Source organism: Oncorhynchus tshawytscha, linkage group LG07, assembly GCF_018296145.1.
Source record: "Oncorhynchus tshawytscha isolate Ot180627B linkage group LG07, Otsh_v2.0, whole genome shotgun sequence".
NCBI lineage: Eukaryota > Metazoa > Chordata > Actinopteri > Salmoniformes > Salmonidae > Oncorhynchus > Oncorhynchus tshawytscha.
This window is the reverse complement of record NC_056435.1, coordinates 48,437,477-48,464,395: the sequence shown is the minus strand read 5'-3', so window position 1 is coordinate 48,464,395 and position 26,919 is coordinate 48,437,477. Positions and strand designations below refer to the sequence as shown.

The 26,919-nt window shown below is 39.8% G+C and overlaps 3 protein-coding genes and 1 long non-coding RNA gene across 4 annotated transcripts in view; all 4 read right to left on the bottom strand.

Moving 5' to 3' along the window:
• Window positions 1-26,919, bottom strand: part of LOC121846804 — a 38,466-nt gene that overhangs the window by 9,857 nt on the left and 1,690 nt on the right. The gene's annotated exons all lie outside the window — the stretch shown is intronic.
• LOC112254681 (homeobox protein Hox-C4a-like) lies at window positions 4,930-8,353 on the bottom strand. The gene is made up of 2 exons (XM_024427428.1): window positions 6,550-8,353; window positions 4,930-5,985 (listed from the first exon to the last, which is right to left on the bottom strand). Exons 1-2 carry the CDS (start codon window positions 6,986-6,988, stop codon window positions 5,594-5,596), a joined length of 831 nt encoding a protein of 276 aa, XP_024283196.1. The 5' UTR covers window positions 6,989-8,353; the 3' UTR covers window positions 4,930-5,593.
• LOC112254683 (homeobox protein Hox-C5a) lies at window positions 14,407-17,883 on the bottom strand. The gene is made up of 2 exons (XM_024427430.2): window positions 17,213-17,883; window positions 14,407-16,250 (listed from the first exon to the last, which is right to left on the bottom strand). The coding sequence occupies exons 1-2, from the start codon at window positions 17,718-17,720 to the stop codon at window positions 16,036-16,038; spliced, it is 723 nt and encodes a 240-aa protein (XP_024283198.1). The 5' UTR covers window positions 17,721-17,883; the 3' UTR covers window positions 14,407-16,035.
• LOC112254682 (homeobox protein Hox-C6) lies at window positions 19,174-21,861 on the bottom strand. The gene is made up of 2 exons (XM_024427429.2): window positions 21,224-21,861; window positions 19,174-20,675 (listed from the first exon to the last, which is right to left on the bottom strand). Exons 1-2 carry the CDS (start codon window positions 21,714-21,716, stop codon window positions 20,377-20,379), a joined length of 792 nt encoding a protein of 263 aa, XP_024283197.1. The 5' UTR covers window positions 21,717-21,861; the 3' UTR covers window positions 19,174-20,376.

Below are 26,919 nucleotides of genomic sequence, written 5' to 3'. Positions count from 1 at the left end.
AACGTGTGTTGAAGATGTCGTTCCCATAGCAACGATTAAAACATTCCCTAACCAGAAACCGTGGATTGATGGCAGCATTCGTGTGAAACTGAAGGCACGAACCACTGCTTTTAATCAGGGCAAGGTGTCTGGTAACATGGCTGAATACAAACAGTGCAGCTATTCCCTCCGCAAGGCTATCAAACAAGCTAAGCGCCAGTACAGAGACAAAGTAGAATCTCAATTCAACGGCTCAGACACAAGAGGTATGTGGCAGGGTCTACAGTCAATCACGGACTACAGGAAGAAACCCAGCCCAGTCACGGACCAGGATGTCTTGCTCCCAGGCAGACTAAATAACTTTTTGCCCGCTTTGAGGACAATACAGTGCCACTGACACGACCTGCAACGAAAACATGCGGTCTCTCCTTCACTGCAGCCGAAGTGAGTAAGACATTTAAACGTGTTAACCCTCGCAAGGCTGCAGGCCCAGACGGCATCCCCAGCCGCGCCTCAGAGCATGCGCAGACCAGCTGGCCGGTGTGTTTACGGACATATTCAATCAATCCCTATACCAGTCTGCTGTTCCCACATGCTTCAAGAGGGCCACCATTGTTCCTGTTCCCAAGAAAGCTAAGGTAACTGAGCTAAACGACTACCGCCCCGTAGCACTCACATCCGTCATCATGAAGTGCTTTGAGAGACTAGTCAAGGACCATATCACCTCCACCCTACCTGACACCCTTGACCCACTCCAATTTGCTTACCGCCCAAATAGGTCCACAGACGATGCAATCTCAACCACACTGCACACTGCCCTAACCCATCTGGACAAGAGGAATACCTATGTGAGAATGCTGTTCATCGACTACAGCTCGGCATTCAACACCATAGTACCCTCCAAGCTCGTCATCAAGCTCGAGACCCTGGGTCTCGACCCCGCCCTGTGCAACTGGGTACTGGACTTCCTGACGGGCCGCCCCCAGGTGGTGAGGGTAGGCAACAACATCTCCTCCCCGCTGATCCTCAACACTGGGGCCCCACAAGGGTGCGTTCTGAGCCCTCTCCTGTACTCCCTGTTCACCCACGACTGCGTGGCCATGCACGCCTCCAACTCAATCATCAAGTTTGCGGACGACACAACAGTGGTAGGCTTGATTACCAACAACGACGAGACGGCCTACAGGGAGGAGGTGAGGGCCCTCGGAGTGTGGTGTCAGGAAAATAACCTCACACTCAACGTCAACAAAACTAAGGAGATGATTGTGGACTTCAGGAAACAGCAGAGGGAACACCCCCATCCACATCGATGGAACAGTAGTGGAGAGGGTAGCAAGTTTTAAGTTCCTCGGCATACACATCACAGACAAACTGAATTGGTCCACTCACACAGACAGCATTGTGAGGAAGGCGCAGCAGCGCCTCTTCAACCTCAGGAGGCTGAAGAAATTCGGCTTGTCACCAAAAGCACTCACAAACTTCTACAGATGCACAATCGAGAGCATCCTGGCGGGCTGTATCACCGCCTGGTATGGCAACTGCACCGCCCTCAACCGTAAGGCTCTCCAGAGGGTAGTGAGGTCTGCACAACGCATCACCGGGGGCAAACTACCTGCCCTCCAGGACACCTACACCACCCGATGCTACAGGAAGGCCATAAAGATCATCAAGGACATCAACCACCCGAGCCACTGCCTGTTCACCCCGCTGCCATCCAGAAGGCGAGGTCAGTACAGGTGCATCAAAGCTGGGACCGAGAGACTGAAAAACAGCTTCTATCTCAAGGCCATCAGACTGTTAAACAGCCACCACTAACATTGAGTGGCTACTGCCAACACACTGTCAATGACACTGACTCTGCTCCAGCCACTTTAATCATGGGAATCGATGGGAAATGATGTAAATATATCACTAGCCACTTTAAACAATGCTACCTTATATAATGTTACTTACCCTACATTGTTCATCTCATATGCATACGTTGATACTGTACTCTATATCATCGACTGCATCCTTATGTAATACATGTATCACTAGCCACTTTAACTATGCCACTTGGTTTACATACTTATCTCATATGTATATACTGTACTCGATATCATCTACTGTATCTTGCCTATGCTGCTCTGTACCATCACTCATTCATATATCCTTATGTACATATTCTTTATCCCCTTACACTGTGTATGACAGTAGTTTTTTTTGGAATTGTTAGTTAGATTACTTGCTCGTTATTACTGCATTGTCGGAACTAGAAGCACAAGCATTTCGCTACACTCGCATTAACATCTGCTAACCATGTGTATGTTTTGGAATAAAATTTGATTTGATTTGATTTGATTTGATTTTTTCCATGACATAGACTGACCGGGTGAATCCAGGTGAAAGCTATGATCCATTATTGATGTCACTTGTTAAATTCACTTCAGTCAGTGTAGATGAAGGGGAGGGGACAGGTTAAAGAATGTTTTTTAAGCCTTGAAACATGGAATGTGTATGTGTGCCATTCAGTGGGTAAATGGGCAAGAACAAAGTTTTAAGTGCCTTTGAACAGGGTATTAGGTGCCAGACGCACCGGTTTGAGTGTGTCAAGAACTGCAGCTGCTGCTAGGTTTTTCACGCTCAACCGTTTCCCGTGTGTATCAAGAACGGTCGATCACCCATGGACATCCAGCCAACTTGACACAACTGTGGGAAGAATTGAGTCAACATGGGCCAGAATCCCTGTGGAACGCTTTCGACACGTTGTAGATTCTATGCCCCAACAAATTGAGGCTGTTCTGAGGGCAAAATGGTGTGCAATACAATATTAGGAAGGTGTTCCTAATGTTTTGTACACTCAGTGTATAGACCTAAAAATACACTTCAGTAATTTAGCAAACACTTTTATCTAAAGTGTCTTACAATAGTGCTTAGAAACTGACGTTGCAGCACAGGACCAATTTCTCCCCATAAACCTTGTATGTTTTTATACAGGCCTATACGTTTTTTTGTGTTTTAAATAGCCTCAGGTGTATTACATGTTAATAATCGTAAACGAAGCTTTGTTATAGGCTATTAATTTCAGACATTACTCACGCATTTACGGTATTACGGCATAATGAGATTTTAGGCTTCATATTTCTAGTTAGAGATCACAGATAGGTTACAGCATCAGGACAATTAACAAATCACATCACACACACTCTCCACGGGTCAATTAACGTAGAACAAACATCCACAATCAAGGCAACCCCATGAAGACATACACAAGTTACAAGTCGAAGTTACAAGTCGAGGGACCTTGACCGGTCATGTCAGGCCGTTGAAAAGGTCGAGCATCCCGGACTGGAATTAAGCTAATGGCACAGAAAACGTGTCCCCTGCCTGAACCCGTCTTTTATACCGTCCGCCTGAAAATAAAAATTCAATACGATTGCCCTTTTCAGCCGCGCTACAGGGCGACAGAGTGGTAGGCTATAGAAAACAGATCACTGGGAGGCAGCGATTTTGGTATGCATTCACCCTCATTTCTCACCGGTGTCCGGGAGTATAATGGCAGCCAGAACGGTGGGTGGATCTGGAGGGGTTCCACTCTCCCCGAAAGTCATGGCCAAGTGAAACTCAGTAAGGCCCATGTCGCTTTGTTCTATAAGAAAGAGCTGAGAGATCCATGCTAAGATAGGAACATGTATATTAGAGGAATATTCCACTCAAAAACTGCAAAACTCATCATACCTCATCATCACCTTTTCTGTATTTTGACAGTTCTATATCTTGAAAACCTAATTACTGACATGCAAAACATTTTGGGAATGTATCAACAGTGGACTAATGAAACAAATACCAAATGATATTGAGTGGCATTTTCCTTTAAGACTTAGAATATCAAGGCTTACAACTTCAGTCTATATGGTGATGCTCACTAGCAGTATTTGGGCCTCAGGCAATTAACGCCACAATCTCTAGACATCTAGCTGCTTATTAACTTTACGCATATTATAACAAAACAGTTATGATTTTGTTGTCATATCAGACTTTGTAAATAGTTTTGAAAAGTATTTTTGCTTGGAATGTCATCCCCTTGAGCACTACAGATAACCTATAGAAGATATCAAGTTTTATTTGCATGTGCAAATGGCTTGCAATACAACTCGTGCAAATTGTACATTGAAAGGGAATCTGTAGGCTACGAAGCTGCAGTGAGTTTTATAACGCTGCTAATATCAGTCTAACCTATACATTTTTAAATCACTTTAGATTGAAGAGACATACTAGCTGGTTTGATTTGAGGTACGACTGTGTGTGCATGAATATTTTTTTAAATAGAATAACTAGACGAATTCAGTGTTTTCTACAATTAAAATATTTGTAATTGTTTTCTACAATTAAAAATGTGTCTTAAAATAACATAATACAATATACACATATTTTTAAAGTTATAGCCCATTTGTAGAGGCTTTCATAGGTCTAGTTATGTTTAATAGTCCATATGCGCAAAACAGTTGCACGTAGGCTTATGGAAATGCGCACACAGGCCCATAACATTGTTGGTAGCCTGCTTGGAACACGTCATCTGTGCTCGTATGAATCAAACTTTGTTTGCAAACACATTCTATGTCATTAGTTTAAGTTTTAACTAAGCATAATGTGCATTTGAATTTGGGGAAAACATGTTCGACCTTTTGGTGAACTCTGAAAGGGCTATTCATGTGAGATGACTCGGAAAACCCTCTGCCCCTTACTCATAGAATAATGGAACTACTCTAAGGGAAGTTATCAATCAGTTATTCCGATGACATATAGGCCAAGGCCTACCACTTTAAGGTCCGAGCACTTCTTCGTTTGCAATGGGGACTCTCAAGGGTTCCCCATCTCTTACATTAATACATTTTCAAAACATGGTGTAGGTCACATGTAAATATAATATAGGTTTTTATGCTGAATACGTAAATAAAGATGACTCAAATGTATTCTAAACTACTCGACACGGTTTTATTGAACACTGCGATTATCACAAAAACACTAAACTTATTATGTTGCATTTTACAATGATCAATTAAAATAGATCTAAATCACAAAATGTAATCACAAAACACACTACCCTCACTGGCTTTGCTTGATAAGAGGTTGTGCTGAAAAATAAATCACAACATTTCACTGATTCACATGTATTGAAAAATAAAAACTGGCTATTGTTAACTGTCACCTCTGAGATGAATAGCCTAAATAAATAGATTACCCTAACATTATTTTTCAGAGAATAAATAAAACGATTGTGTTTGTATAAGTCTACTGACAGCTACGTATTCTGCCACAGGCAAATACTTTGATAACGTCTATTATTATTCGTCAGAACAACTTACTAAAAAATAACAACAAATTATATAATAAATAAATAAACCCTGATAACCGTAATAATCTGTTGGCACAGTATCTGCAGTAATCCATGCTATATAACATGCATACTTGAATAACTGTGGACTGAGAAGAAAAACTCGTTTACGCACAAGAACACTATAGGAACAATTATATATATATATATATATATATATATATATAAAAAGAAAATATTTTTTTGTTAAATAAATAATCCGTTGTTTTTTCATCCTCTTTGTCAGATACTATATTGTGTCTATAACCTTGTAATATCCTGGTCTCGTTCGACTACGGACACTCGAGAGAGTTCCTGGGAAGCTGGCATGGTGTTGGAGCCCACAGCACGCGGGAGAGTGCTGGCTGTTGTGGACGCTGTGTTGGACCCGGAGGTCGCGCTAGTGTTGGATGAGGAGGAAGATCTCACTTTCGTGTTGGGTAGCCTATGGTCTTTTTTCCACTTCATTCTTCGGTTCTGAAACCAAATTTTAATCTGGCGCTCGGAGAGAACCAGGGTGTGGGCGATCTCGATGCGTCTTCGCCGAGTTAGGTAGCGGTTATAGTGGAACTCCTTCTCCAATTCTAAGACCTGCTGGCGAGTGTAAGCAGTCCTGGACCGCTTTGCGTCTGCTCCATTGTAATTGGGATTCGCTGAGAGGTTTGTAGAGGTCAGTAGAAGATAGGAGAAAGGGAAAGGAAAAGAAGGAGAAATAGGAGGGAAGCAAGATTGGCGTGAATTGAAATATGAAAAGAAATAGCGATGTGAATGGAGAATGAAATCACTATGATCTAATCCCCAATCAAATATTTCAGTCAGGGACTCGACTCGTGGGCTCTATAATGGGTAACACTTTCTCCACTGCGAGAGAGCAGCTGAATTATTTATTCTACATTATATTTAAAAAAAATCCTTAGCCCTCATTTCCTCGCTCACTTTCTCCTCCCTCTGACACATACATAACAGAAAAAGCCACATGGCAATACAACTGTCCAGACTAGTGCCTCCGCTATAAAATTTATGGCGGGTGTAATTGCCAATGCTGACTCGTAAATCTACATCATATGTGCCATTTGAAAGGGGCTGCTCTCTCAACGTACGTAGCACGAGCCGGTTATAGTCCAGGCAATATAGGTAAAATAAGGGTGAAAGAGAGGAAGAGAGAGCACGAGAGGTAGGGAGAGAGAGTAAAGAGAATAACAACACAGATTGCCTACCGATACTGACGTGGATTTTCTTCATCCATGGGTACACTACAGGCTGCTTAGCCAAGGCAGAGCTGGTGGGTTGCTCCGGGGCGGCTTGGATGCAGGCAGCCGGCGCAATCGGTGGGGTGGTAGGGGATGTGGGTAACAGTGGCAAGGGTTCACATGGAGATGTATGTGCCTTCCCCGCAAGCAGATTCCCCGAGTGTGTGAGCCCATGGCCGGTCTGGGGCTCGGGCTCGGGGATGCTTACACAGTTATACGGGCGCTCCTGGTAGGTCACTCGCGGAGGATACAACTCCTGGTGGTGATGCTGGTAGCCGGTGTCTCTCGTGCGGCTGTAGTATTCAGGGCTGTGTTCTGGGATGTAGCTATTTTGTGAATATTCCTCGCAAGGAGGAAATTTCGGATCGATGTAGCTAGAGTCCATCAAATACGAGCTCATGATCATTAATTTCTGGAGTGAAAAATATTTTTTCTACCTTTGTCGTTTTTCTGGTCCATAAAACCCTCCTACCAGCAAGCGACCCTGTAAAGTTACTTTAACCACGTGACACAGCAGTCCAATGGCAGCTGGCGATGTTGTTACCGGATAAGGAACCAAACATTTATTCGAATATTTTTGTAGCCTTTGTGTGAGAGTGCTTTCTCCAGGCAAGGCCTCGGCTCTTCGACCAAGATCAGTATGAAATGATTGAATAGGGCAGAAAGTGACGAAGATCCGTTGGAGGCTATGTGAGGAAACAGACAGTCATATATACACACATCTCAGGCAGGGACTGAGGAGAGCAAAGGTATCCTGACATGACTCGGAAAAATATACACCAAAACAAACAGAACAAAGTAACAATGGCATAAATTGGTGTGAACTTTGTGGTTAAGTACAGATAAACCACTCTATTCTTAAACCATGACAGCAGAATGCATTCAGAATCACACCCTAACAATGATATAAGATAACAGATATCTGAAGAAAAGGAGGATTTAGGGAAAACAGGACAACATTCTTACTATAACACACGTCTAATTAATTGGGCCGTATTGATCATTGACAAGCCAATCGTTTGGAGACCATTACGCACAGGGTCAATTCAACCATTCTAAACCAATGTAGATGATTCTACTACCAGTACAATGCTACTAATATGATAATAGAATACTTCTAATGCTAATTTTCACGATATGAATAGGCCAATAATTACACTAATATGCTTAGTAGGCTATTAGGCTATTACTATCCTATTGTAGGCTTGTTATAACAACAACAATATTGCCATTGCAATTTTTAATATTGTGTAAACCGAAGAATAGAATATAGCATTAGGTCGTGGTATTGCTGGTAAAATAAGGAGTAGTTGGCAGCTGTAGTTGCAATGGATTAGCAGTTATGGTTGTATAGTGACCCTATGAGTGATAATGGCCTGGCGAATTACAGACGGAGTCCCCCTCACGATCTATATCAGAGAGACTGAGAGCTGAACCTCCAGGTTAACTTCCTAAATAACAGGCATCATTGCCGTGTCAGTTTTTATTGAATAAAAATAAAAACGACACATAAAAGTTAGAATGGCTTATTTATTAGAACCCCCCTTGTTGTTTGAGTTTTATTAGGCTGTAAATGCAGTAAATCAATCGCTTCAAATGATTCCCGCTCGCACGCGCGCTTTATGGTTTCCTAGAACATTCTCTCTCCAGGTTTCTATCTAGCTCCGTCTCTCCCACTCTCTCTCTCTTTGCGGCCCCACCTTCCCTCTCCTTCTCCATCTTCCAAATGTTAGACGTTTGCTTACATCCATTGAAGAATTATCAGATGTTCTTGATTGGCTACTACGTTCTATCTGACACAGAGGTATTGAAATCGCCCATATATTCCCGTAGAGGCGAATTTGCGGTTGTTAATTGTAAACACAAATTCGGTTCTACAGGGTGCATATAGACGACTTGAACTGCATTCCAATGCTGCAAGCTGTGATTGTGAAATCTGGAAATTACTGTTAATAAATCCCACATATTTTAGAGATAGCACGTATTTAGCTCGTAGAAACTTTCTCACAGCCTAGTGTATAGGTTATGAAGCGTCAATACACACAACACACCACAGAGTGGCCTATATCTTGAATATGTTATAGGCTATTAATTAATGGGTGCACATGATGGTAAAGTGTTAATAATTATATAGAATTTAACATTTCTGTTATCATAGTGTCAGCTAAACATGATGCACACAACAATAAAAAACATTTGAGAAATTTCCGCAACACACTGTGAGACGCGGTAACTGTCTATTAAGACCCATAAATTACTAAGCAGAGGCAAGACTTAAATCTTTCATTGCACAAAATGTATGCCTTTAGCTGAATGTCCTATGTTTGGCCTCCACCTAGAACGTATAGGCTACAAAAAGGAACTTCGAGAAGTAGCCAAAACACACAACAAACAAGTGAACATTCAACATGTCCCTGAATATAACCTTGCGGGTACCCCTTCCTAATCATAAATATTCAGTTTGGAAAAACGGAGGACACAAAGGGGCCACGTGACAGTAGAGATGAAAAATAACTTTCTATTATCCCCGAGGTATATTGTCTTCTTCATTACCATACTGACCGTTGGGTAACCCGAGTGTGGCGCGCTGAACGTACTCAATAGACTATGCCTATTCAAGATATCAAAAGTGAACTCCCCAGAAAAAATACATTGAATATAAGCTACAATGAAAAAATATAAACCTCAAGAGCAATAACAATATTAATATGAAGAATAACAGTAATCAACATTTTCAAAAAATAAGTAATATGCCGTCGTCTATATGTGTTTATTTAATATTTGATAAACTTAGTCTGCTTGATACGAATAGGCTAAGAGTCCCGTGACTATGAAGTTACTTCCAATAGGCTTATGGGGGGAGACTATCGTTTTTATTTCCCATCCCCCACAGTCCTCTTTCTCTCTCACCCTCTCTCGCTGAAGGCTCATTTTAATATTAGTTAGACAGATTGACTGGTGTTTCACCTCTTGCATTTGACTCGTTCCAATAGTTCACTGCCAAGGAGTTATTAATGAAGAATCACCAATGAAATGAGTCTCCACACAAATGCCATTTAGATCTGTTACCTCGTTCAATAACTGAGTATAGGTAGAGATGGAAAAATTAACCCCTTGAATAAACTAATCTTAAATCGTGTTAGATTTGGCAAAATGACGTTCCTTGAATCTATATGGGCTCTGTTGCAATATGTACGCTACTTCAACTCAACGCATGCTTTTGGAAAAAATCAGCACTACTCTGTCTGCATCCTCCACAGTACCCCCGGGTAGGGGGGTACTGTGCGGGGCAGGGACTATACATTTATCCATTTATCTAAAACGTTGTGACTTGCTGGTGATACCCACTTGAAAGACACTTTCAATTTATTGCAGTAATAGATCAAAGACATTCCATTTTATTCAATCAAACAGACAAGCTGACTGAGCAGTCCTTCACCTGTTGCCATAGCTTTCAGCGATAGAAAAAAACAATAAGGTCACCAACAAAGACATTTGCAGGTAATTGTCGTATTATGGATTATAAATCCCAGGGCAAGGTTTTGGAATGTATTTTCAGTTCTCGTCGATGCCGTTTGATCAAGTTGGAAGACTAAGGTACTTTCAAATTCTTCTAGTCAGGATGTTACAGCTCCCTGCAATAGTTTTGATTCACAGTAATCATACGTTTGGTGTGGGATCAGCAATGTAATAATTTCAGAAGTGGGTTCTGTAGGCATTTGAAGTACATACAACATTGATATATACTCTTAATTGTTTCCGCATTAAGATTCTGAAAATGTGGATAACAGGATTTTGTTGTAAAATGTCATTTAGTTCCCTCCCTGTTGCAAAATTTGAATGATCATATTTTCAAACTAAATAGATACACTCTGCCTTTTTTCAATCATCAGAGTTCCCGCTTGCCTGAAATTCCAGGATCTTTCTCTCCAAGTAGCGAGATAATTACTTTTTAAAAAAAAGGCCGTCCTACAAGGGAGGCATTCTTTCTAGTCATAGGCCATTTTCCTTCCAGTTGAATGGTCGCTGTCAAGATCCGATATCAATTTGCTTTAGCTCCCACAAATAGCAATGGAATAGCTAGGCCTACCAGATCTCATCAAACGTGACCCAACTACCTCATGCACCAAAGATACATTGTCTCAGGCCTGATGTTGTATTATTATTATCATTACATAGCCTACTATTCAATCAGCATATGTTTAAGGCTTATGTTACCAGGTTATCACCTTCCAGTCAATTGATAACCCTAATTAATCAGGTACATTTGAGAGAGAGAGAGAGAGAGAGAGAGAGAGAGAGTTAAGGAGAACAACAGTGATTATGGCCATGAAGACTGAGGCTGAGTGCTATGATCAAGTAAACATCAAGCCAGCAGTTTTTTTCTTACATTTTACAACACTATAGCTAACATCCCCAATATGAACACAAATGTTACACTTCTGCGAAACCTCATGAAACACTCAACATCGCCTTTTAGAGTCAAGATTATTCCGAATGTATAGAGGTGGCCTGTAGCGGTGGCCTGTAGGGGTGGCCTGTAGCGGTGGACTTTTTTAAGACCTATTATAATATTGAATGTCACAGGTGCCAGTCCAATTAGTGACCTAATTAATCTAAGTTATATCCTGAGCCGTACACCGGCTCTGGCTCTGACTGTATCTGTCATGTAACATTTTAATTCCAGAAATATTTAAATGCTTGCTGATATTCAATTAATTCATAAATTAGCTCTTAGGAACATGTGTCTACATTTCTTAGGCTACTGGTGAAGCCTAATCTATTGTACTCAAGGTACAATTCACTACAAACATGAAACAAATAATTAAACAAATCACCATTTGTGAAAACTGTCTATTGAACTAAAAGCAAGCCGCCATCTAACGTAAAACACAAGGAAACCACGAAGCCAACACAGCTGGAACTTTTTAAAGTTAAATTGAGAGGTCCGGAAAATTAGAGTTACACAATCTGTTCCTGTGTTCAGTATAGGAGTCTCTAAATAATGAATGGGGTTCACGCGATACTGGCAGGCATCACAGGGTTTAATGGTCCAACCTGCTGTTATCTTCGCTAAAACAATTTGAGAGGGAATAATTGTTATCTCTGAGTCGCCTGCTTAGCCAAGTCACACCAGATCCAGTGCTGTATTCGACATTCGCCCAGGAGGAGATTCCTTTAATACCGGCCACTAGGGGCAATGGTGAGAGCTATTACCATCAAGTATGCTTGCTTCTTGCTTGGGCGTTGTGGATGGGGATGGCCGTAGGCCTACTCTGCTACTGAAGTCAATAGCAGTTAACCCACTGTTCCTAGGCCGTCATTGTAAATACGAATTTGTCCTTAACTGACTTGCCTAGTTAAATAAAGGTAAAATACAAATAAAATAAAAAATACTTAATTTGAAGTATGAAATATTTCCAAAAATTGTCAGCTGCAAAATTCACATTCACATTCGAACCATTATCATACACATTTTAAACACATTTTGGCTTGGATTATTCAGTACAATAATATAGGCCTAATAGTCTACAGTCGACATTATATGAGCTATTGTCTCATACCAGAAGGTGCAAAGAAATTATAACTAGTCCTGGCATCCCCCCTACAATTAATTAACAATTGATAGCCTACAATTGCCATGCTTTCATGTTTAATTTAATTTTGTTCTATGTTCAAGTTGCCTATGTATAAATGCAGTATAAATGCTGATTGCTGAATCAAAGCTGATTGACTGCCGGATCAACAAAAACATTGCAATGTTGAAGTCTAATTATGTAATGACAACCACACATATACACACATGTCAGGAGAACACAGGGGGCTTCCGATATGCTACACGCTCCACTAACTGAAGGAAACGCACATGGCCTATACTGAACTGTTAACGCCCATAGCATCACATCTATATCACAAGCAACTAGTCTACTTTTAAAGGTAATCTGAGTTTAGAGAAAATGCCAACATGTCAAGAGCCTAATTGAGAACCATTAGCGACCGATCACCAAGGCATTTCTCAGGCTAACATGAAATTACAGCATTCATTTAATTTTAGCTGGGTGTTACAAGAGGCAGGTGTCTATTTCATTATAAAGCAAGATAAACAAGATTATTAACTTACTACATCGTCTGGGAACAATTTTCCTGAGTCGAACGATGTGAGTGCAGAGCATTAGGGGCTAGATAATCCTCACTAAACGCCTCATACCTCTCCGACCACTCAGATAAGAGGACCCAACAGCTGCGATTCACGACAGTTAAGATTATATATGATGTAAATATATTGAGGGCTGGTTTGTCAGCTCTCCCAAACCATATAATGTACTTTACTGAAATCACGTGTTCTCCGTGAGCCACTCAGGGTCAGCGCCCTAGGGCCTTCAGCATACACAACCTCCAAAAGTTTAAAAGTTTTTTTTTTAAGACAGACGGAAACAAAAAAGTATCCAATACCAACCCTACTCCACGCGGTAAGCTTGCAACTGACATATCCGAGAGGGATGTCAGACGCAGGACGTCCTGGGGAACTATTACCACAATAACATAGCGGTGAGTAATGTTTTTTTTATTCTCTCTCTCTCACGTGGAAGCAGGGGTTTTGACGTGTAAATAGTGTTTGGAAAATACTGTACCAAGATGTTGCAGAGGACTGCGTAGCTAGACAAGAGTTTTCCCTCTAGTCTAGTATAATGGAAAGGCTACTTCAAAAGTGAAAGGGCATGAAGAGGGGTGGGGTGGGGTTGTCCAGCACTGTTACCTGTCTGTGTTGATACGGAGGAGACAGTAAGGTTGATGTTGTGTGATGACGGCTCCAAGAGTTCCTCTTAAGGGGATTTACTTGGTTTCATACTGCTCCCGTGGTAGGACACATTCAATGACATCATGGAAGCAAAGCATGTAGGTACTATTCCAGGAACGACATGGTAGTTGACCCTAAAAGTTTAACCAAACTAGAATTCACTTTGAACAGAGGTTTTGAAAATGATCGATGCATCGGTTTCAACTTTACAAGTTACGTTTAGTGGACGTTTCCATCCAAAGTGGCTCCTTAAATGTGTGTTGTGTAGACATTTCTGTCAGAAACATAGATATGGACAACATGTGGAAGAACTGTTTGGACCTGTTTTGAGTACCGGTAGTCGTGTGAACTGATTATTACGGATAAATTATCGTTTCTGGTACAAGGTTTCCGCTGATGGATCATTCAAAACGACTAAAGAAAACATTATCACGTAAGTTTGTTAGGCCTAGATATTGTGTTGAATGTTTCTGGAAATAGCCTAGGAGTAGAACGTATTTTAAAAGTACTTAAAAAGTTCACAACTGCAGCTTGGGATTTTGATTAAAAGTTTACTTTTCCTTGGGAAAATTATGTTCATTTCATCAACCTTGGGTGATTCATTTATTATTTTATCTAAGTGAACAGATTGGCTACATTCAATGGAAATAGCGTTATGTTCTTATGTATTTAGATTCAAGAGTCGTGCTGAATGTGCATCTGTTTAGTTAAACAATTGTCGTTGTTTGAGAGGTGTTAGGGAGAGCAGTAAAGTTTTATGATGCGTCAGGGCCATAAAGCTTTACAGGCATCCGTCTGTACTGTACTGTAAATAATTACTGAGGAAGTGGAGGCTGACAGAGAACCGGGATCAAAACCCGAGACCACGTTGAGAATTGCTAAGGGCCAAAGAGTAAAAAAGCAGCCACTTCTTGGAGTAATCAAACGACTACTGAATTGGCTGCACAAAATTCAAGTAGGCCTATAGCCTTATACTTCCCCAGCACAGCCCGTTTTCCCCGTGACATCGTCAAAAGACAGTGGTATGAAGCACATGTTCACCCATCTTTATTTCATTATTTAAAACACAAACATTAACGAATGCCTTTCTTCTCAAGATTTCAGTCCACTTCAAAGACAACACTTCATTCAGCTATCTAAACAAGGTGAGCAATTTAAAATATAGGCTCTACCATGGTGCTAACTGTTCTAGATGAATTAATAGGCCATTAAATAATTCAAGTGCATTTTGTTCCAGAGGATCAACCCCCATTCTACCACTGAATAGATGATTATTTCCACAAAGTGAAACAGGGATTTGACAAGAAAATGTGAACTGTAATATGTGAAATCGTTTTACCTACAAGGCCTTCAAAGTTTTCTTTGTGAGCAATTATAACCATGCAGAGTATGAGAAAAGGTTGACATAACACTGTTTTGTGGCAGACGTTGGAAATGAGGGTGAGAAGGAAATTGTTTAATTGTTAGCTACTCATTGTGGACATGAGCCTCCTGCCTCATGACAACATTTATGTGAACTCAACATCTCACCTTAGTTGGTGGCCTGTTCTGTGTTCTTCACTTTCAAACATTGGGCAAATGAATGTATATTTTTCCATGTTCCAAAATAATGGGACATTTGCAGGAAATGTAGGATGACCAGAACACTGGTCCATGTATTGCCCAATTCTCAGCAGAAATCCTCTATTACATGCATTGTTCGTGATTTACAATATATATTCTAAATTGTTAATAATGATTTGTCACAACTGTAATGCTGAGGCTAAAATAACTCATCCCATGATCATACTTGGCACATTGAGTCAGATCTTAGTCAACAATCAAGCCACATTCCCCCAAATATGAATCTCCTGCCGACTGGCAAGTTATGTATTCCAATATACCTTTCATATGAGGAAACCATTCACAGTATAGATGTTAACTACGAAATGTATAGTAAGGTTGAATGTTTTATCGAAACTATTTAGATTGTACGACTATCTCACTGTTCTCACGAAACTGTTGCCAAAATCAACAATTTTACTTTTATTTCAAATACAATATCGTCATTGAGAATGATATAGTCCCCGCAATTGACTAAAATGTGTCTGTTACATTTTAAGATCCCTGGATGTTTAAACGGGCCCGATAAAAAAAAAAAAAAAAAAAAAAAACACAAACAGAACAAAAATATACAAGAAGTTTGAAGAGTAGGCTAACTACAATGAATTTACCTTTCGTGGTTGTGTTTTATATATATTAATAGAAAACTCACACGGAGAAAACAATGTTGATAGTACAGCAGGAATATACGATAATATCAATAACTTTCAACTTGAAATGAATTTAAGGAAAAAGAGGGGAAGGGATGAAACGTTAAAATTATTAAAGTAATATTTTCTATAATTAATCTATTTCAAGCGTTTACATTCTCACAAGTTCTATATGACTCTGTTGAACAAGTTTATATTCCAAGGTATAAAATAAAACAGTACAATATTCAAACAACATGACAGATGTATTACATCATCAGATCCATAATCGAAGAATGTTCATTATTATCACACTGAAACATCGCATCACAAAAGTCACGGTTTGGAAACGGGTAGTGATGAGAGTCTTTGAATGTCATCTCAAACAGAAACGTTGATATCGTTTGAAAATGCCCCCTTGTTTTAGATGGACTCTTTCATTTTAAGCTTTGAGTCCTTCTTCCACTTCATTCGTCGGTTCTGGAACCAGATTTTGATTTGCCTCTCATTCAGACAGAGCGTATGCGCGATCTCGATGCGCCTACGACGCGTCAGATACCGGTTGAAATGGAATTCTTTCTCCAACTCCAGAGTTTGGTAGCGTGTGTAACTCGTCCTTGACCTTTTGCCGTCAGCCTCTGTGGTGTAATTGAGAGAAAATGTGTGACCGCACTGGAAATGTGAATATTCATATAAAAACAGAGTAAACATTATCACTTAAAATATATCTTAACTTGTCAATGGACATGCAATGACTTGTAGTTTACCAATAGATACGAATGAATAGCAAAACACAGCCTGTAAGTCACTATTCTGTGACTATATCCCCATGTCAATAGATTACTTTCAAGTTTTAAAGTTACTGTATGGCCTAATGAACGTAAGGATGGCTGGATGGCTGGATAAATGATCATCAATATAGAGCTGTATGAGTTACCAAAATGTGTCCATTCGGGTTTACTCAATGAAACTACAGTGATTGTATCACTATTAGGCCTATGACTAATAATAGTATTGTTATTATAATGCAAATGTGTTTTTTTAACAATAACTAAAACAAGGGCAAGAGTCATTACAGTTCCAGAAATATCCTTTCCCCCTCTAAAGTAGCCTACGTGCCCTGTTGTATAACAAACAATAACTTGCCAGTAGCCTATATGCATATTTTATTACATTAGAAACGTTCAGTTAAAGCGTATACAGTGAAATCCACAATCTCACTCTTCAGTTCAAATATCCTCGAAAATAAGGATCACGTTTATCATACTACGTTGTTTTGGTTCTAAATATAGAACGCACACATTGTTTGTTGAGGGTTTGCAGAGACTTGTGTCTCCCTTATCCAATTACCCTGTCATAAATTTGGACGCAGATCGCCTCTTCGTTGTAACAGGACAGTTTTACGAGCAATTGATGCCTTTGTCATACAATTTATGACTGCGAGTTTTATTATTTACGAATACGACCTATAAAACTCATAGAAGAAAAACTGTGAATGGACTCAAGAGGGTAAAGAAGATAGAACACATGGAGGAGAGAGGGTGAGAGGGACACTTTCCCTTCTGTAGGAAATAAAGCGAAAAGAAACATCAAACTTTACCGTGACCCATGTGTAGTTTAGTCATCCAGGGATATATTTGCGGTTGCTGCTCGCTGGTTTGTGGTTGAGTCGAATGGTTTGCTAGTGTTACTGGCTGGACGGGTTGCAAAGTTCCGACTTTGATCTCTCCTGTTTGTGTCTTGCGGATGGGCATTTCGCTCAAATCTGAGTTCATCACCGGTTTTCGACGATACAGTCCCAGATTTAGAGATCCCTGGCCGCTTGTCTGCTCGTTCACGAGATGTCTCTGGGTAGCGTCTCCTGTGGAAGACTCTGGCGGTGGTGTAAGATCGCCAGGATTACCACGCAGCACAGTGTTCATCTCTCCCATGCCAATGGAACTCGAGGACCGTGGGGACGCAAATGACCCGCGGTGATCATGCTCTCCATAACCACTGTAGCCGGACACGTTGAGGTCAGGGATAGATCCGTAGCCATGGTTGTGCAATGCGAAAGCTGACGCATCGTGAGTTTGCTTAAACAACGAGTTGGCTACGTAAGAGCTCATTTCAAGAGAAAACGCTAAGGAAACGAAATGGAAGCATTTATACGGACTAAATTATTGCATTAAAGTTTTGACGTAACACGATAATTGTAAAATATGTACAGATAGCAGTTATAACGGTGTGGTATTGTTATTGCGTTTGCGTTTGATTTGTAGCTCTTTTGAAGTTCATGGGGTTTTATCCTAAAAATGACAACGATTTATAGGTGGGGTATTTTTTTATTTTTTTTAATCCATTGCCCAAATATGGGACGTCTAAAAAGAATCACGTGCTCGTATCGGCCAGTCATAAATTTGGCTAGATTACACTTGGAGGTTATTAATGGCAATAGGAGAAACGCCTGATATCCGGGCATCGAGGACCCTGATGGGGCACTGGCGGAGCAGGGCTGGACGGAAGGCCGAGAGCGTCACCTGGTGCCAGGGACGGATAAGAGCATAAAACACACAAGGGCATAGGCCACCCTCTCCTTCTCCTCTCTGCCACACTATGTCTTGATCTACCTGGCAACAACCACACAGTTATGCGCATCGAGGCATGCGCGCACATAGAATATTGTTATTTCGTAGGATAGAACTGCATTGATGGCTAATTGATTACCACCATAATCAACAATAGTAAAATTGCTCTAAAGGTTTAAAATCAGCCTTAAAAGTGTAGCGTAGAGCAGGTAATCGGTCTCCAAACAATACAAGGTCAATTTTCAACCTCCTTTATAATATAATTGTCAGGCTACATAATGTCTGACCACAGTTTTACGCAATTGTCAGTAGGGTTTCTTTAATTGTTTTTCCACCATAAACTGCTAATAATAATAATGATAATAATGGAAGGCTAAACAATCCATTGCTATGGCATATGACTTGGGCCTTCTGTTATGCAGTCACCGTACTAGCAATACTTTTTTGGGTCGCTATACTGTAAGTATTTTTTTCACTGTGGCTATATGTTTTATATTGAATTGTATCTGATATTGTTTTCTAAATGGCTTGACTGATCATAGCAACAAGTTTCTCGATATGGCAGGTTTGGCAGAAATCGAAATAGTCGTGCATAAATTTGAGTAATTGTATAGCCTACAACGACTCTTAGAATGATAATGCCAATATTACGATAATGCCAACATAATAATTCTCATAAGAGTAAATGAAACCCAAAGTTCTCTTTATTGATGTTGCATCACTGGTTTATCTGAAAAGACAAAGGCAAACAGTGTCCTCCGTAAACAACGGTAACATCGCCTGGCAATGGTTTTAAATGGCTTGTGTGTGACTAAGAAGGCCTTTTAGTATTATGCTTGGCATTACGTTACATATAGGCCTACCTAATAACACGAATTACAACCTTAAACCATACAGTGTAAGATGAAATGGAAGTCTATTCAGACTAGAAAATTAGACAGGCCTCACAGACAGTGATGTTCTGTCGAATTGTGTGTGATTTGCGTTTCCTCTCCTCTCCCCATCCACATTTTCCAATATTTCTGTAGCTATTTGAAATGACTAGCCTATTCAAAGATTTCACTGCATGGCTTTGAAATAATGTGGGTAAATTTAATTGCTTTAACATCTCAATGAGCCCTACCACAGAGAGCCACAGACAAATATCAGAGAGCCACAGAACATTCATTTATTTTAAGTGACAAAGCTTTGAATTAAAAAAAGAAAGGCAAAAAAACATTAAAGGGTAGTTGGCTTTAGGTCTATTATATGACGAATGAAAACACTTGAACAATGACATGTGTACACATTTAACCTGGAGGGCTATAATGCTGCTGTTTGAGAACGAGACTAACTTGGTATGGTGGGCGCAAAGACATGGACAACTTTTTTATTGACAGTTTTATTAAATATGACTTGACGTAAATGTCATACATCACTGTTATTGTTTAATTTTAGATTTTCATCTAACGCGACAATCTAAGCCACATCGGTCAGTTATTATTTGACCACATACTCAATGTAGGCTACTGGTACATATCTAAACATAAATAAAGTAGGCCTACTTACTACAAAAAAAAGTTGCGGGTTGCACACACATGCTGTCACAGGGCTAAGGTATGTATAACAGATACACACACACACACACACATATATATATATATATATATATATATATACAAACGTATAAACGATTTAGGTAGTGTGAGTCGTTATTATTCAGAATAGTTTTTTCGTACAACAGAACAGCAAAACCAAAAAAACATCAATAAGTAACACAAGTGGATGTAACTCTTGTAGTTTAATTCACATATTCTTTTGACAATCCTTTTTGGAAAAACATATTCGTCATAGGTGTACAGACATCTGAGAACCATGTGTTTTGCATCGTTGTCAAACAACATTTATGAAAATACATTAATGAACGTCTTCGCGTTACATACAGTCTGTGCAGGCTATATGAGGGAATGTCAAGTAAAGGAAAGAAATTCTGTGGTCACCGTGAAAAGTTCATATCAATACAGAATAATAAAAAAAAGGCAAACATTGACGTCTGAAGATATCTTGCATCCACATTGCATTTAACGCAGCCATATCTTTGAATACACTAGTGTTTTTTATTGTGCTAAAAAATAGTTGATAGGTACTTGCTAGGTAGTTAAGTTATTCTCACATCACGGCGGATTGATGCATATAGTAGGCTAGGATATGAAGTCGTTCATTCTTTCTTCTCTTCTGTCGCCTCTTCTGTGTCCTCTTTTCCTGTGTCTTGACTTGCCCCTGCCGAACCACTTTCGGCGAGAGTGGACGTTAGATTGCTTTCCTTTTTCCATTTCATACGGCGATTCTGGAACCAGATTTTTATCTGACGTTCGGAGAGACATAGTGCGTTGGCGATTTCGATACGTCTGCGTCTCGTCAAGTAGCGGTTGAAATGGAATTCCTTTTCGAGTTCTAGAGTTTGGTATCGGGAGTAAATTTGGCGTCCTCTTCGCCTGTCAGAACCGTATCCAACTCCTGAATGGAAACATAATTTTGAATGATCATAATCTGGCATAATCAATATTTTTACGTAGGATATGCAATGTCACTAGCCGAACACACGCGCACACATAATCACAAAAAAACACGGAAAGAATCGAGGTCTAGGATATAGCCTAATTGTGTCAGTTCTTACATGCTAGCCTATGTTTTGCAATTATCTAAATAATCAACAACAGTGGTGGTGCATACTGACGCAACACACATACACTTCGCTATCAGGGGAACCCAGTCCACTGAGTGATATTTGAAGAGATTATAGGTTATTCGTTTTACAATACCGTGAACTCTTTAATATGGGTGACAAAGGGATTAGCTTAAAATATATAAACTATTTTGTTTTGAGGGACATGGGGATGAACTGTGACTGAGACTTTTTCCTACGAAGATAAAAGGCCTTTATTGCATGCGACAGGGTGCTGCTGTAGTAATGGTTTATGGGGTGATAAAAAGTAGCTTCCCCAGTCGTAAAACGGACCAGCTCGTTTAATTCATCTCTAGGAGTTTGTAATAGGCCTACTCACCGCTATGAGAGTTCATCCGTTGCATCCACGGGTAGATCTGAATGTTCCCCTTTTGTTCCTGTGAGCCGTTCCTGCCTTGATCAGACGGGTAATCCTGCGCGAGCGAGCTTTGTGAACCTTGTCCCAAACTGCTCTGCCTACAGCTGGGTAGCACGTCCTTGTCTTGGTAAAACACGTTGGATCCATACTCGTACGGTCCCCTGGTCGAGCCGAATACAACGTTGTCTTGGGGAGAATAGAAAGGCGAGGAATATATCCGGTTTTGGGCTATAGCGGTTCCGTAGGAGGAGAAGTGTCGAACTGGGTCATAGGTAGTTGAGTTTAGGGCCACGTTTGGTAAAACCTCTTGACCACCAGCTAAATGGCATGACAGCGACGGGTTTGCGAAATAAGAATTCATACCTCCCTCTCTCCCTTGCTCCCTCTCTTTCCCTTTCCCTCCCTCCCTTTCAATATCAGCTCTCTTTTTATTCTCTCCCTCTCTCACACTCATTGAGTCACTCTCTTTTTTTCACTGTCAGTCTATATTTTAATACAGGCACGCTGTATGATTTCTTTATAATGTATTTCTGGACGCCAATAAAGACACAAGACACCGCTGAATGTTGTCGCTAAAGCCTCACTCTAGGATGGACAAGATGACAATGTCAGCTGACCAAATTTCCTCCAATAAAAAGCAGGGAGTAGAGGGACTGAGGGAGAAAAAGTAACTTCATTTAAAAAAATTCTCAGTCAAAACTACTCTCGCATATGCGCGCGCACACACACGCCATCGTAAAGCTAACACGTGCACACATGCGCGTGCACACACGCATAAGGAATACATACATAGGGAGCATTTACGCGCACGCACGTACACACACGCACACACACACACACACACACACACACACACACACACACACACACACACACACACACACACACACACACACGTCTCCTCTTTCCAATCTGCTCCTGCAACGCATATTCTTTGTTGTACAGTACTATCCCATAGCAACATAATAACACTCCTGTTCACAAAGGTATAAAGAAGATTCAGTGTGTGGATTAATTAATTCAGATAGGCCTTTAGCAATAAACATTCACAATAATGAATTAGCCTAAATGTGGAATTTAATTATTGAGAGAAATAGATGCCATCGCTAGACAAGCATGCTCTATTTAAATTATTTGACTTGAGTCCAGTCTCTTGTAATAAAAAAAAAAGATTGGACCTTAAAGAAGAACGGGTGTTATGTTTCTATACCCCTCGCGGTTGAGAAAATATGATTAGGGTTTATAACCGCAATACAGTGTGATCAAATTATTCAGTTCGAAAAAGCTTGACAATATTGCCCTCTTAAATCAATGAATATGTTTTTATTCGGTGTGGGTTACATAGTTTCCAAACGGATTAAAAAACATGATTTATGTTGAAAAAAGAGGATTAGGCGGGCCTAATCCAATTGTTAAAATAGAGTCAAGAAAACGTGTTTGGGTGACTTTTAATTATATTATTTACAATAACAACAAATAGATAGATAGGGAATGCTTTAGCCTAATATGAATGGACTGAATGTTGATGTACTGATAATATAAAGTCCCATAACACAATGATCTAATACTTCCACATAGGAAGTATCGCGTTAATCCAGTTTGACATAAAATAAGTCCTAACACAGGCTTTGTTTGAAGGCTACAGGCTGGCAGGATAACTGAACACAGGAGTGTGCGACGCACACACTCACACTCCTCACACACACATCTCACACACACACACACACACACACACACACACACACACACACACACACACACACACACACACACACACACACACACCTATTTTCTCATTAGAGTTGGAATGACACGAAAATGGAAAGGGTTCACAATTGCTTACGGCAAGAGAGGCCTCCTCTTATTGCTAATGCTAGCCATAAAAATAAGTTATGTATATATTGTTGAGGATAGACGGGCATGTATTTTGGGGCTTCTCCATCAAAAAGCGAACAGGTCTAGGCTACATTTGATATGTGAGGTTGCCCGATATAGGCAACGTTTTATAAGAATTAGATTAGACCTGGTGCACAAAATTCGAGAAACGTATTCGAAGAGGTAAGAAAAGTCTTATATTGGGACAAGAGGCTTTTAGCTGCGTTACCCCTTTATTCAGTAATTATTCTTTCGGTAGAAAGAGGGGGGTTTATGGCAGTTTTAGAGCGAAAGAATGTCTTAACGCCTGTGTAAGCCGCAGAAGTCATAAAACCAGACAAATGACGGATTCTAGTCTATACTCTTCTCCTGCATGCACTGTGTGTATCCGCGTGTGGGAAATCCTCGCCCATACAAATAAATGAAATGCACTAGTGAATGGAAGGCTTTAGCGTTAGAGCATGGAAAGAAAATACACTTTAATTAAAGACATTTAGTGGTGCCTTTAAACAACGTGTATTACTACAAAGAAGGCTACAGGCCTAAACCTTACAGCATAAAATGCAACAGCAAGAGAGCAACATTTATTGATAGGCTAAGTTACAGTATTGCAGTGCAACATTAGAGGGTTGTAACTGTAATATGTTGATCATTTGTTGATGAAATAGCTAAGCCAGTGTGGAGATGGAAAATATGAATCATTGTCGGAATAGGTCTATTGTAGGACAATGCAATACAAAATAAAGAATGAAAAACGAATATAGCTAACATCTTGATTTTCAAATATCCACTAAACATATTTAATATGTGTTTCAAATGTGTCTGTTGCGTTTTGTCTTGGCCTCAGTATCAAACTCAAAATATTAGACTTCCACACAAACAACGTAGGTCTATCTAACGTTATTTGTAAGACAAGACATTGGTAGACTATTCTTTTTGGAGTAACATGGGAAAGATAAAACCGACTTTTATGACAAGTTTGATGATTTCGATTGATATCCACATAGCCTAATCAATCCTACTCTGCCTTCCAAATAAAAGTTCAGCACTCAGTTTAATCGAACTAATGAGCTCACGGGTCTGGCAGAAGTTGTCGGATACAAACGTGGTGTTTCCCAAACAGCCTTTGATCTCTAAATCCGAACGCCTTTAAAAGGCTATTGCTTTAATGCGGGCCATATGACAAACGCAGCAGTTGGAATGCAGTGGGATGTTATCGGTGAGCCTTTCTGTAAATTGAATAGAGAACTTACATGGAACCTTTTATCTCTGTAAGTCTAGTTTGTCATGCAACTTTAGATAATTAATACATGTATTAATTGAGCACCCCCCCCTCCTCATACACACAATATTAGACTATACACGTTGAGTAACCTATATCTATCTCTTTAATAGTGCTTCTCTATTCCTCGCGTAAAACATATGTTGTTGCAAGGCTGATGCGCTATCTGTGAAGGAAACGTGAATTGGGTTGGGGGAGAGGTAGAGAGGGTTTTTTATTGTACTATGGAAGTGGAAGTGTATGGGGAAGTGTTTTATTGCACCCTTTGTGGAAGACAGTCTGGCATTTGCACGCAAAAACAACTTTGGAGGTCTTGAGGTCTGCAACTAAAACGGACTAAAACCATGTCGTCCTGATAATGTTAAAATGGTGTTCTATGGCAGACACAGCAAGTCTAACAAAGCCTTAGAAGCATACAAGAGTAGCACAATTATGCACTCTAAAACAAACTATTGCAACTCTAACTCTGTCTTATGGGCCAGTAGCACGAAGAGAATAGGTTAGTAAATAACTATACTACACTAATAATACAAATTATGGTATGAGGGTTATGGGTTATATTCAATATTACTGTTTTAAGATGAGATATTATATAAAACCATCATTAAATTACAATATTATCTTATATGGGCAAAACAACCCTAAACGTAGGCTTTTTAAAATAAATTAAGAAAAGCAGCTGTCCAAAATGATCACATAACTTGGCTACAATAGTCTCTCTCACATTATAACGATAAGGCTTTTGTTTCAATGCACTTTCATATTATTATTGTAGAACATAATTATTCAGAATATTTCTAACATTTGAATAAAGCACAATAGCAGAATGTGCAACATAGCCTTCAGAATTTTAGGGACAATCGCCTACCAAAGAGATTCAGGGCTACATTTGCGATATGCCCAATAATCTCTAAATAATTTGAACCACTTTTTTTGTAGTTTCAAAGATTTGTATCACCAAATAAATCAACATATCGAAGGCCTACCCCTGTAAGTATAAAGCTTTTAAAAGTGACTTTACCCTATGCCATTCTCTAAAACCCTCGTCAGTTTTTTAGAAATGTCCTGAAATGTCCTGCAACCCCCTACCTGCTTTTACAGCAAAATAAATTAACATTAAACTGATATGAAAACAACCACAGTATTGACAGAGTGCGCCTAGAGAAAATCAATGGCTTTTTTAGTAGGCCGGTGCATTTTAGGTGCAGCGTTTTGAGTTTCAACCAAATATTACGCACAGGTTCTGTCTAGACGCCCACAATGTTATCGTGGCATGAAATTTTCTGACTCGAATAAATATATACTCTTGTTGTACTTGATTTTCATTTTTCATTTTGAGCTTGAGTAGCTAGAATGTTTATGTTTATGAAATGTTGTAGTCTAGTAGGCTATATGACCATACTATGACACAAAATATGTATGGAGCATTACGAACAAAACCGCGTGCAGCTTACTGTGGGCTATCCAATCAACATAATGTTGTTATTTTGTCCTATATTGTGTCAAAGCTAACATTTAATTAGATAAAACCAAGGTGACTGAACACACCCTATTGACATAGACCTACTGTGTGCATGTATGTTCTCGCATTATCGATCACACAGTAGTATTGGCAGTGACAGGATTTTGAGGTGCTGCGATCTAACACTAGATGGCAGTGTTGACTGTAATACATATTAGGTGTGGGAAAAGAGGTAATCAAAGTTTGAGCCTGAATTTGTAGGCTATTGCCAAATGCTGTGCATGACAATCACACGTTTGATTTTATATAGCTGTGATGCGTTTTTGACTTACGCGTCGAACACACCGACAGTGATATTGCATTTTGTTACACCAGAATTACATGAATTTCCAATGAAAAGCTGCGTTTGCCTTGCAGCATTGCGTTGCAGAGGAAGTTGCAGTGCGTTGGATTTATCGAACGTATGTGTCAAAACTGTATGAGTAGACGGCTTGACAGAAATGGTAGCAGAAAGTGAATTTTTAACTTTTGTGGCATACATATCCAGACGATGCTGTATACTAATTTGCACAATACACTGTCGTTGTGTTCGAAGCCTGAGGCTATCCATTGTGTAACGAAATAAAGTGTTTTGCGTTGGTGATCCATGATGATGAAGTGTGTATTTATATATATGTATGTTATCGAAGGCCTACCCCTGTACATTATACACAATACACATTAGTGTACAGGCTGCTATGTAGATTATACACATTATACATTAGTGTACCAGTTCAATAAACAAAACGAATACTTGCACAATGTTATGATGATGACACCACCACAACCGTCAGCACAACCAACCATCAATAGTAACTTTGTTTTGCCTGCTCATGTTGCAATATGGCTCAGATAAGTAACTAACTGAACAATGGGTATTTGATTCACGCATGTGGAGCAGCTTTACCTACCTATATAATATCATTGTAAGGTTTATAAGAAAGGCTACAGCATGTCCCATCGCAATACATTGTCACACAGAGACATCGGTCCTAAACA

Bases quoted from the DNA above. Each gene is read 5' to 3' on its own strand.
- LOC112254681 (XM_024427428.1), bottom strand. From the start codon at position 6,988: ATGATCATGAGCTCGTATTTGATGGACTCTAGCTACATCGATCCGAAA. The intron at 5,986-6,549 runs GTAGGCAATCTG...CAAACCTCTCAG, and splicing joins GAAAATCCACGTCAGTATCG to CGAATCCCAATTACAATGGA.
- LOC112254683 (XM_024427430.2), bottom strand. From the start codon at position 17,720: ATGAGCTCTTACGTAGCCAACTCGTTGTTTAAGCAAACTCACGATGCG. The intron at 16,251-17,212 runs GTAAAGTTTGAT...ATTACACCACAG, and splicing joins TAAACTACACATGGGTCACG to AGGCTGACGGCAAAAGGTCA.
- LOC112254682 (XM_024427429.2), bottom strand. From the start codon at position 21,716: ATGAGTGTGAGAGAGGGAGAGAATAAAAAGAGAGCTGATATTGAAAGG. The intron at 20,676-21,223 runs GTGAGTAGGCCT...GTTTCCATTCAG, and splicing joins ACGGATGAACTCTCATAGCG to GAGTTGGATACGGTTCTGAC.